This window comes from Micromesistius poutassou (assembly GCF_964030765.1).
Source record: "Micromesistius poutassou genome assembly, chromosome: 1".
In the NCBI taxonomy this organism is placed as follows: domain Eukaryota; kingdom Metazoa; phylum Chordata; class Actinopteri; order Gadiformes; family Gadidae; genus Micromesistius; species Micromesistius poutassou.
This window is the reverse complement of record NC_140271.1, coordinates 6,388,679-6,401,178: the sequence shown is the minus strand read 5'-3', so window position 1 is coordinate 6,401,178 and position 12,500 is coordinate 6,388,679. Positions and strand designations below refer to the sequence as shown.

Sequence of the window (12,500 nt, the reverse complement as noted above, 5' to 3'; positions counted from 1 at the left end):
TTTGGCCCCTGCTCCACTGGCCTGGTGCTGTGTGGCCCCTGTCCTAGGGCTGTGTGGCCCCTGTGTGCTGGGCAGTATGACCAGGTGTGTGGCCCCTGGCCCCTGGCCCCAGGTGTGTGGCCCCTGCCCCCCCCCCCAGGCTCACCAGTGGTCGTTGTTGATCTGGTCTCCGAACCCGGGCGTATCGATGACCGTCAGCTTCATCCTCACCCCCTTCTCCTCGATGACTGGATCCACATGGAGGAGAGAAGGAGAGGAGGTTAGAGAGGAGCCATCAGACGTCACCATGCTCCTCCTGCTCACACATGGACATGTTGGGCATTATTAGTATTATTTTGATAGAGTGGGAGGCTGAACAGAGGGCATGTGTGAGCAAGGCCTTCTGTCTGTTTCCTGTTTGTTATTCCTTCCAGCGGGGGCGGATGGCGGTGAAGGTTCAGAGGAACAAGTTTTGAGATGACGGGTGAAGATGTCTCCCTCACCCTTTACCTCACCCTCTACCCTCACCCTCTACCTCTCAGAGAATGAATGTGTCAGAAGTGCACTCCTGTGTGTCCAGGAGCCGAGGTTAAAGCACAGGAATCTCCTCTGAGCGGAAGAGTGACAGAATACCTTGTGGAGCCTGCTCATCAAGAGGCTCCCTAACCTGTAATAATGTGTCTGCTCTCACTGTGCACACGCACACACACACACACACACACACACACACACACACACACACACACACACACACACACACACACACACACACACACACAGTGGGCTTTACAGCAGTCTGTGGTTGAGCAGGAGAGAGACACGTCAGAGAGAAGCTGTTTGAGGGACGGCCCACAATGTCTGGTCCCAGGTCTCCACTGGGCTGAGGGACAGGGGCAATGGGGTGTGTTGATCAGAGCCAGGTCCCCTCTCCGCCTGGGCCCCTGGGCCTGGGGGCCCCTCTCGGCCTGGGGGCCCCTCTCGGCCTGGGCCCCTCTCGGCCTGGGCCCCTCTCCACCTGGGGGCTTCTCGGCCTGGGGGCCCCTGGGCCTGGGGCCGAGAGGCTATGCTGTGTGTAACGCAGGCAGACGCCTTAAAGGGCTGATTATGGTCCCACGTTGACGCAGCACCAGGGGGTGACGTCCGTTACGTCCGTGCGGACCCTCCTTGCGTCCACCGCACGGGTCTGACGTGCGCCTCCCAAAAATTGTAACCTTCCGTCGAGGCGACGCAGCAGCAAGGGCTGTGATTGGTCCGCTCACTTAAACCCGACGCAGAACCATAAAGGTTCAGGACGGCGTGGAAGCGTCTGCGGGGTCGTTGCTGAACGTGGGGCCATAATCAGCCCTTCAGTAGTGGCCAGGGGCTTCAGAGACGCATTCTTACCACACGGTCCCAGACACTGAACCAATAATACAACATAATAGTACAGTGAACAGGTGAACTAAATGTGAACAATGCTGACAATGGAGACAGAGAGAAAGAATGCGGATGTTAGCTTCACCTCCTTCCACACACACACACACACACACACACACACACACACACACACACACACACACACACACACACACACACACACACACACACACACACACACACCCTCCTCGGTACCTTGTTCCAAAGAGCCACAGACACACACACACACACACACACACACACACACACACACACACACACACACACACACACACACACACACACACACACATCTGTCTACATATCTGTCTAACAACAAGCCAACTGTACTTGATGCAAATGAGTGGCTGACATGAGGACCAGCTGGGGTTAGTCGGCTTCCATCGGGCCTAGAACCAACAAGCTTCCAGCTGGGACCCTGACCACTAGACGGCGCTGTCCCCAGACCTTCAGTAGTGTGGTATTAAACATATGGACCAGATCTACGGCTCTGTCTGGAATGCATCAGGAAAAGCTGGTTTCCATGGATCTGAATATACGCAAATCACTTTACTTTGTGTAAAACGTTTCCCACTAAACCCATAAGGGGTGAGCCTGCAGTTGACTGGCTTATTTGGTTCTAGACCAGTCCACAAGTCTGAGTTGAAATGTGCCGTAACCATAGTGAGCCATAAAGGTGTGAACATTAGTGTTTTATAATAAAGGATCTTTGAACGGTTTACATTTTGTTCATGCTTTAGTTTACATGTTCAGAGATAAACAGAACGAGTGCAGGAGTAAACATTGGTGACAGATGTCCTGTTCTGCAGGAACGCTGTTCTCTGTAGAGCGGTGAAAGGAGCGTTCCTCTTCTGACCTGCAGGTCCACGTGTTGGTGTGTGTGTAGGTCTGTCTGTCTGTCTGTAGGTCTGTCTGTGGGTCTGTCTTTGAGTAGGTCTGTAGGCTGTTCTGTAGAGTCTCTAGTGTCTGTAGCGTCTGTAGCTCCTGTAGTGTCTGTAGCTCCTGTAGTGTCTGTAGCTCCTGTAGTGTCTGTAGAGTCTGTAGCTCCTGTAGTGTCTGTAGTGTCTGTAGCGTCTGTAGCTCCTGTAGTGTCTGTAGGGTCTGTAGCTCCTGTAGTGTCTGTAGGGTCTGTAGCTCCTGTAGTGTCTGTAGCTCCTGTAGTGTCTGTAGCTCCTGTAGTGTCTGTAGCGTCTGTAGTGTCTGTAGGGTCTGTAGCTCCTGTAGTGTCTGTAGGGTCTGTAGCTCCTGTAGTGTCTGTAGAGTCTGTAGTGTCTGTAGAGTCTGTAGCTCCTGTAGTGTCTGTAGCTCCTGTAGTGTCTGTAGGGTCTGTAGCTCCTGTAGTGTCTGTAGGGTCTGTAGCTCCTGTAGTGTCTGTAGAGTCTGTAGCTCCTGTAGTGTCTGTAGTGTCTGTAGAGTCTGTAGTGTCTGTAGGGTCTGTAGCTCCTGTAGTGTCTGTAGAGTCTGTAGCTCCTGTAGTGTCTGTAGGGTCTGTAGCTCCTGTAGTGTCTGTAGGGTCTGTAGCTCCTTTAGTGTCTGTAGAGTCTGTAGCTCCTGTAGTGTCTGTAGGGTCTGTAGCTCCTGTAGTGTCTGTAGGGTCTGTAGTGTCTGTAGCGTCTGTAGCTCCTGTAGTGTCTGTAGCGTCTGTAGCTCCTGTAGTGTCTGTAGCTCCTGTAGCTCCTGTAGTGTCTGTAGCGTCTGTAGTGTCTGTAGCTCCTGTAGCTACTGTAGTGTCTGTGGAGTCTGTAGTTTCTGTAGGGTCTGTAGCTCCTGTAGTGTCTGTAGAGTCTGTAGCTCCTGTAGTGTCTGTAGCATCTGTAGCTTCTGTAGTGTCTGTAGCGTCTGTAGCTCCTGTAGTGTCTGTAGCGTCTGTAGCTTCTGTAGTGTCTGTAGGGTCTGTAGCTCCTGTAGTGTCTGTAGTGTCTGTAGCTCCTGTAGTGTCTGTAGTGTCTGTAGTGTCTGTAGGGTCTGTAGTGTCTGTAGTGTCTGTAGAGTATGTAGTGTCTGTAGGGTCTGTAGCTCCTGTAGTGTTTGTAGCGTCTGTAGCTCCTGTAGTGTCTGTAGTGTCTGTAGCGTCTGTAGCTCCTCTGGGTCTGACTCACCATGGCTGACCGACTGCAGCTGCACTGTTTTGGAGATCTTCTCCTGGTAGTTTGGAGAGCAGGACTTGCGGCTAACTTTGGACTTGAACAGCGTGTCCACCAATGTGGACTTCCCCAGGCCGCTCTGACCTGCACAGGAGACACATGACTTATGATAAGAACAATAATCTGAATACGAATCATAATAGTCATTGAATTCATTGCTTCATTTGCTCTGATTCTTCATGATTCTTCATAACGCTGCTGCTCCTTATCACCTTTATTTAGAGGAGTCTATCCAGCTATTAGCACCTTCATTACCACTGCTATTCATTATCATTACTCTGTGGCTGTATATAATGTCTCATGTGTTATCATTACTCTGTGGCTGTATATAATGTCTCATGTGTTATCATTACTCTGTGGCTGTATATAATGTCTCATGTGTTATCATTACTCTGTGGCTGTATATGTCTCATGTGTTATCATTACTCTGTGGCTGTATATAATGTCTCATGTGTAAATATGATGATTGATGATGTTGATTGCTGTGTTCCAGTGAGCCGTCTAGCCTGTGTTTGAGAATCTGTTGGTCTGTTTGTTAATCCCTGTTTGTTAATCACACACTAATCGTCTATTTGTCTGTCTTTCTGTATGCTTGTATATCATTGGTGTCATTATTTCTACACCTTGGTATTTTCTTTAATTATCTATTTATTTTCCCCTTCTTTTCTTTGTCTGTTTTCACAAAGTTCATTACAGAATGAATGTAAACCCCAAAAATGTATTCTGTATGTTAGAATTGTACAACAGCAAATGACGCACACACACGCACACAGATGCAGCATGTGTGCATGTAGCATGGCTTCAACACACAGACTGGCATCAGCCAGATGTTTCTACCGTCTCCTCAGCACCCCATTGGTGGAGGAGGACGTTCATTCACAAACGTTCAGACCACACATTGAGAACTTGGCCGAGACGTGACCCCTGGCTGACACAACGAACCAAGCACACAACACACTCACAGTCCACCACCACGTTGTGGTCATAATCATATTAGGCCTATTTGTGCATAGTGTGTGTGTGTGTGTGTTGTGAGGGGGGGGGGGGGGTCAGCAGCATACAAAACTTAACATGGAGAGCTTGAGGAACGATTTGCAACATGCTGGCATAATGCGTAATTTCTTGGTCCATATCTTTTCCCAAGGGTGTTGGCTAGCTCTGAAGCAATTCAAGAAGTGAGAGAGAGTGTGTGTGTGTGTGTGTGTGTGTGTGTGTGTGTGTACTACCACTTCCTCCCTTGAACCGACTGCTTCCTCTTATGCAGAGTGAGCGCATACGTGCACATGTTTGCATCAGCTACTGATGCTCTGGGAATATGATGAAGATCACTTAATGAAGCAATGTGCTGCTGCGTGCTGATTGGCTGATGCCCTGCCTCTGGTTTAGTATCAGAGTGCAGAGTGGGTTGAATGTGGTGTGAAGTGTTAGTGTTAGTGTTAGTGTGTGTGTTGGTGTTGGTGTTAGTGTTACTGTGTGTGTGTTAGTGTTAGTGTGTGTGTTAGTGTTGGTGTTAGTGTGTGTGTTAGTGTTAGTGTGTGTGTTAGTGTTAGTGTGTGTGTTGGTGTTGGTGTGTGTGTTGGTGTTAGTGTTAGTGTGTGTGTTAGTGTTAGTGTGTGTGTTGGTGTTAGTGTTAGTGTTAGTGTGTGTGTTAGTGTTAGTTTTGGTGTTGGTGTTGGTGTTAGTGTTAGTGTGTGTGTTGGTGTTAGTGTTAGTGTTGGTGTTAGTGTTAGTGTGTGTTAGTGTTAGTGCAGATGTCGTCCTGTCTGCTGGATTGTGTTTGTGTACTTTGGGGAAAAGCCTGAACTGTAAAGTAAGTTTGGGATGTTTAGATTTCTCCGTAGGGACCCTTTCCTTAATGACAGGAACCCTCATTATGTCAGCTGGTGTGTGTCTGGTTGTGTGTCTGCTCCTGGTTGAGCTGGTGTGTGTCTGGTTGTGTGTCTGTTCCCGGTTGAGCTGGTGTGTGTGTGTGTGTGTGTGTGTGTGTGTGTGTGTGTGTGTCAGAGTGTGCGACTCACCGACCACCATGATGTTGAACTCAAAGCCGGCCTTCATGGTCTTGCGGCGCATCTGGTCGAGCACGGCCTCGATGCCCACGTAGCCGAAGAGGTCGGGGCCCCTGAGGACGGCCCCCTGGGGGCCTCCGGAGGGGGGCCCCCTCGTCTCTGTCCCAGTCCGCCCGTCAACCCCGCCTTCCCCTGCGGCCACCGCCTCCTTCTGCACCTCCATCCTGGCGTCCGGAAAGCGGCCCTGCTCCTCCTGCTCCTCCTCTCGGGGGGGAGGCTCCTGCGGGGGGAGGGCTCCGCCCCCCGGCTGCGCCGCCGTCTCTCCTCGCTGTTGTACTTCCTGCTCCTCCGCCTCTGCTGAAGGTGCGGTGGTGAGCGTCTTCTCGGTCGTCTCACTCTCCTCCATCAGTGCAGGGGCCTCCGTCGTCTCCACCTTCAGCCTGTCTGAGACAGGGAGGGGGAACGGTGCATTTTAAAAGCATGTCGACTGGTCTGATGTCTCCTCTTCCCTTTCCTTCCTCTGGTCTCTCTGGTCTGATGTCTCCTCTTCCCTTTCCTTCCTCTGCTGAACAGTCAAACTCCTTATGACAATAAGCAAGAGCCTCACGTTGTATGAGATGCTCCTGAACGCTATGGGCCCGAGCGGTCGCGATTACAGGAATGAGGTTATGTTGACGTGTGTGGAGATGAGATGGAGACGAAACACAAGAACCCTCCTCTCTCTCAGGACGAGGGCTGCTCAGTGACGGCCACCAGTGTGTCATTGGTTCTGTTGGAAGAAGGCCGTTTGTATCGACTTACAGGGTTGGACCAAACCAAGCAACAGCTTAGGGAGTGGCGGGACACTGAGACATAAAGCTAAATGCTATATAATGCCATAATGCTAACTTCAGAAGCGAGGGCTCAGGGAACAAAAATCAGATTCACATCTTGAAATAGACCACACAGTGTCCACAGGGGCCTCAAAGGAACCGACCAGGTCCTTAAAGAGCAAGAGAAGCATGATATATGAGATATAACATCACTATGTCTCGCTCTCTCTTCTGTCTCATTCTTGCTCAAAATAATTCCTATAATATTAGACTTATATTTTAACATGTTATATTTTCTATTTTCTATTTATGGAAGCTTCTTTCTACTTCATCTACTTGTAACGGAATATATTTGATCTTCCACTATATCAAAAACTGTTTTTGTGAATAAAGAGGCTCTGTAACATGTCTGTTTGAACCAGCAGGTGTCTGTTTGAACCAGCAGGTGTCTGTTTGAACAGGTACATACAGGTGTGTGTGTGTGCACCAACAGGTGTCTGTTTGAACAGGTACATACAGGTGTGTGTGTGTGTGCACCAACAGGTGTCTGTTTGAACAGGTACATACAGGTGTGTGTGTGTGTGCACCAACAGGTGTCTGTTTGAACAGGTACATACAGGTGTGTGTGTGCGCACCAACAGGTGTCTGTTTGAACAGGTACATACAGGTGTGTATATGAACCAACAGGTGTGAACCAACATCTGAAGTCAAATGTACATTTGCGTGTGTCTGCCCGCCAGCTCAAAGAGGATTGGTTGGCTGCTGTTCCCCTGAGAACAAAATGCTGCACACACAGACACACACATGCACACACACAAAGTGTACAAACACATGTAGGAGCACAGCCACCAGCAGCAGTATGAAGACTTCAGATGAATCTCTGTAGGACACGAGAGAGAAAGCTGCTGTCCAACACTGGCAGAGCCTATTGGCCATCGCTAGCCCACATAATTTAATGAGCTATAAATATCCTGCCCTTCCACCTCCAGATCACCACTAATCCTCGTCAAGCCACCGGTCCTCTCGGAACACAGGGCGAGAGACATGGAGACACACAGAGAAACAAAGTGAGAGAATGGGCGAGGGCGAGGGCGCGAGAGTGAGAGGGATGCATCTCTCCAGTGATTGGTTGCAGTAGGACTCGTGTCGGGCCAGCCTATGGCGAGCTGGTTCCATAGAACCAGCTCGCCAGATCACCATTCTATGGAATGGTGATCAGAATGAGGTTCTGATATTATGACATCCATCAATAAATCTGAAAGATCAAGATTAGATCAAGTATAAGCTCAGAAGTATTATTCAAGTGTTCTTCTCTCTATGCGGTTTAGAGTGTAAGTTGAGGATTGTTGTTTAAAGGAAAGGGACCAAACTTTGAACATAGTTGATGCAAATGGACTAATACAGTACAGACAGAGCCCTCTTTGGGAGACAACAGTCATTTTCTTCCACTGAGGCTGGTCCCAGTCCTGGGACCATGTTGGATCCACATCAGGACTCAGAGACCTACCTGGATCTGCAGGCCGCCTCAGAAAACTCCACTCTGGAACATGGTTCAAAAGTCTCTCTGAGACACAGCAGGAAGAACTCCTTATCGAACTCCTAAACCTATCCCTAACCCTAACCCAAATCAAACTCCTAAACCTAACCCTTATCGAACTCCTAACCCTAACCCTTATCAAACTCCTAACCCTAACCCTTATCGAACTCCTAACCCTAACCCTTATCGAACTCCTAACCCTAACCCTTATCGAACTCCTAACCCTAACCCTTATCGAACTCCTAACCCTTATCGAACTCCTAACCCTAACCCTAACCCAGAACCTCAGCAGAACGTCTCGTTTTTAATTCCTCCAGCATCGTGCAGGAGATGTTTCATACATCTGAACATAAATTTTAGTATATCTTTATTAGTATATTAATATATACTATTTTATATACTACCTGCTGTACTCAAGACTCAAGACGTTTTTTTTATACATTATGTCTCACCCTGGCTGTTGTTTTGACATTTCTGCGTTGTCATATTGACATTTTAATATATATTCCCAAATATATATATGTGGATATATATGTGAGATGATGAAGTACTGGTCTCATGTCTTCACCTCTGGTCCTCACCTTGTTCTGAACACTCCTACTAACTCCTCTCCTACACACACTAACACCTCGCCTACACACAACACACACACACACACATATATATATATATATATATATATATATATATATAAAAATCTAAATAGGAAGGAGAGTCTGCCAGAGGATCTGATGACTGCTTTAGAGAAGAAGCAGAGAGTCTGATCTGACTTCCTGTTCTGCAGGGGGAAGTAGAATGACCTGAACAGCATGTGACACAACAACACAACCACGCTGAGACGCTGCCATCTTAGTGTCAGAGAGAGCATGGAGCACGCACACACACACACACACACACACACACACACACACACACACACACACACACACACACACACACATACATACATACATACATACATACATACATACATACATACATACATACATACATACATACATACATACATACACATACGCACACACACACACACACACACACACACACACACACACACACATACATACACACATACATACATACATACATACATACATACATACATACATACATACATGCACACACACACACACACACGCACACACACACACACACACACACACACACACACACACACACTAGTAGGACTCGCAGTAGGGAACACAAACGTCCACCGGGCAGAACGCTCTCCCCAGCCAACTGTAGAGCTGCTGAGACCCTCCCCCTCAAAGCCCGGACCATTCCACACCCCATTGTTAGAGGGGACCCTCCCGCGGCCCGCCGAGCAGTGTGGGGTATCTGGGTCGGAGGGGGGGGTTTGGTTTGGTCCATAAAAAAGGAAGAAAATAGGAATTCCTACCGTCTCTCATTCACGAACCCTGAGTTCTCTGCTGCTTAGGAAACACTGAAGCTCTCAGGGGACCAGCGTCAAGTAGAAACCAGCGTCAAGTAGAAACCAGTCCAACTCCACTTCTCAGTTTCTCTTATTCTCGCTGTTGTAGCAGACGGGGCTAACAGTCTGCCTCTCTCTCTCTCTCTCTCCCACTTTCTGTTCTGTCCTTTATAGCAGTGTATGCTCTCTCTCTCTCTCTCCTCTCTCCCTCCTGTGCGTCTGTATGTGTGTCTAAAGTGTGAATGTGATTGAGAGGGAACCCAAGAGAAAGAGAGAGGGACACACACTGGGAGACAGAGACAGAGAGATAGAGAGAGAGCAAGAGAGAGCGAGAGAGAGCGAGAGAGCGAGAGAGCGAGAGAGAGCGAGAGAGTGAGTGTGATGCGGTCCCACAAGGCCATTCACATGTAAATAGTTCCAAGGAGCTTCCAGCTCTAATCCCCCTGCAGCAGAAAGGACTACCCCCCTTTCTTTCCTACTGCCCCTCCCTCCCTCCCTCCCTCCTCGGTGACGCAGCTGTAGTCATTTACACAGAGTGGAGTTGCGGTCGCTCTTGCAGCATGTGGTGTTGGTGGAGGTGGTGGTGATGGTGGTGACGGTGGAAGTGATGGTGGTGTTGGTGGAGGTGGTGAAGGTGGTGGTAGTGTTGGTGGAGGTGGTGGTGCTGAAGGTGGTGTTGGTGGTGGTGGGTGTGTGTCTGTGTGTGTGTGTGTGTGTGTGTGTGTGTGTGTGTGTGTGTGTGTGTCAGCGTGCGTGTGTGTGCGTGTGTCTTTGGCGTGGCGATTAGCAGCCCTTCAGCCCTTCATCCTCTTCAGGAGTTCAAACCTTCTTTTATTTTTCTATTTCTTTCTGACTTGTTGCATTTAGCCACAAGCTAACAGCACCATGCTAACCAAGGAGCTAACCAAGGAGCTAACCAGAGCACTAATAGCATCACAGACCTGAGCACAGACCTGTCCTCAGCCCTAAAGAGGAAGCGAGCGCTGGTCTCCTACCTGCTGCCCAGAGCCTGGAGAAGTGACAGATCAAACTCAGAGTGTGTGTGTGTGTGTGTGTGTGTGGTAATAGAGGCGTGTCCGCATGAAGTGTTAGCCACTGATGAGTCATAAATGACACAAAAAAACACATTTTTGTGTCACTCTGTGTGTTTGTGTCTGTGTGTGTGTGTGTGTGTGTGTGTGCGTCTGTGTGTGCGTGTGCATCTGTGTGCTTCTGTGTGTGTGTGTGTGTGTGTGTGTGCAGGATGATCATTTCCTGCCAACAGTTTCCTGGTTAGATTATCAACCTAATACTTATATATATTTCTACATATTTCTCTATAAATATGATAATTTCTTTGCTTTCTTTCCTTATTTGGGAAGCAGGCTCACCTGTACATGTGCTCAGAGGGGAGGGGCCACAGAGGGACCAGCAGGGTGAATGAGCATGAAGAGAACCATCAGCCTGGAGGGCCCCACCCAGACCTACAGACATAGAGCTGGTTCAGTGAGGGCCCTCCCCCCTACTCAGACCCCGTCCACACAGAGACGATCTTTTGGTGAAACCGCAGAAGTCTGGTTCGTTGGGTTAGGGTTAAGTCTGGTGCGTTGGGTTAGGGTTAAGTCTGGTGCGTTGGGTTAGGGTTAGGGTTAAGTCTGGTGTGTTTGGTTAGCGTTAAGTCTGGTGCGTTGGGTTAGGGTTAGGGTTAAGTCTGGTGCGTTCGGTTAGGGTTAGGGTTAAGTCTGGAACGTTCGGCCGACCGTCCAGACGGATCCGGAGGATCCGGTGCCCGAAAACACACTTTTCTGAAACCACCTCTGAGGGTGGATTCAGATAAAACGGACCGATGCGGTTTCGTGTTCGGATTTGTGTGGACGCCTCAAACGCAAACGATGACGTCATCGCCCCCCCACCAGCTGGGGACGTGAGAGTTGTGTTGTATTTTTGTAGCTTTTAATACAGCCCATTGGTCAATTTAATTACTAACTGTACATTAAAAAGTATTTCTGCTCAATCTAAAAGGTTTAACAGCTGCTTTCTCCTCCTCGACTGTATGTTTGTATACAGCCGCAGGCTTCATGCTCGCAGGTTTGACGCGCTCCACTTTTTTTGTGGAGCACCAGCGCCACACAGTGGTCTTGAATATGTACTACAGCGTTTCTACAGCTCGATGCGTTTTCACACGAGTCCATCTTTACGGAGATATTCCTGAAACGCATCAAAGGAAAACGGATCGTTTTCACCCATGTGGACAGGGCCTCAACCCCCCCCCCCCCCCCCTTAGCAGGGAGGAATGTGACTCAGAGCGAGAGGGAACATGTTCAGGAGACGAGGAAGAAGCTCCACCTCCTCACCTCTCTCTCTCTCTGCCTCTCTCTATCCCTCTCTCTCTCTGTCTCTCTCTCTCTCTCTCTCTGCCTCTCTCTGCCTCTCTCTCTGTCTCTCTCACCCTCCCTTTCCTCTCTCTCTCTCTGCCTCTCTCTCTCTGTCTCTCTCTCTCTCTCTCTCATGAACAGAGGCTAGGTGTGTTGCTCAAGGGTGCCTACAGGTGGATGGTTTGAACCCTTCACCTGGGGGTCAGATCTATCCTCTCTTCAGAGCTATTGACCATGAGAAGATGTGTGGCTCCCTCTAGTGGTGTGGACGATTACTGCAGCCCTCCTGATCTCAGTTCATTACTCTCACTCACCTCTCTCTGTCACTCTCTATCTCTCTCACACACACACACACACACACACACACACACACACACACACACACACACACACACACACACACACACACACACACACACACACACACACACACACACACACACACACACACACACAATGCCAAGACAAGAACACACACACACACACACACACACACACACACACACACAGTGGTGAGGAATGTAGATGGAGAGATACAGTGGTCAAAGTAGAGGAATAACTGGTGCATGGAATTCATTTATCTCTACTCTATCTAGATCTACTCTATCTAGATCTATACCTGCAGGTATAGATCTATATCTAGATCTATACCTGCAGCGTCTCCGAGGCAGAACCTTCAGATCCTCTGTGGTGTGAAACCAGCAGGGACCTGGACCCTGTAGAGTCTGAACCCTGTAGAGTCTGAACCCTGTAGAGTCTGAACCCTGTAGACCTGGACCCTGTAGAGTCTGAACCCTGTAGACCTGGACCCTGTAGAGTC

The 12,500-nt window shown here is 49.0% G+C and overlaps 1 protein-coding gene across 3 annotated transcripts in view; it reads right to left on the bottom strand.

Moving 5' to 3' along the window:
* LOC311387250 (neuronal-specific septin-3-like) overlaps nucleotides 1–12,500 on the bottom strand; it is a 24,648-nt gene that overhangs the window by 7,611 nt on the left and 4,537 nt on the right. Inside the window, exons 1-4 of one of the 3 annotated variants that reach the window (XM_084488730.1) lie at nucleotides 9,294–9,683; nucleotides 5,558–5,989; nucleotides 3,495–3,623; nucleotides 146–227 (exon numbers count right to left, since the gene is read on the bottom strand). In XM_084488730.1, coding sequence (XP_084344856.1) covers nucleotides 146–227; nucleotides 3,495–3,623; nucleotides 5,558–5,989; nucleotides 9,294–9,303 — 653 coding nt within the window. In that variant the 5' untranslated portion in view covers nucleotides 9,304–9,683. Of the gene's footprint in view, nucleotides 1–145; nucleotides 228–3,494; nucleotides 3,624–5,557; nucleotides 5,990–9,293; nucleotides 9,684–12,500 lie in introns of those variants that run through there. The other 2 variants (XM_084488732.1, XM_084488731.1) reach the window with 2 other exon arrangements.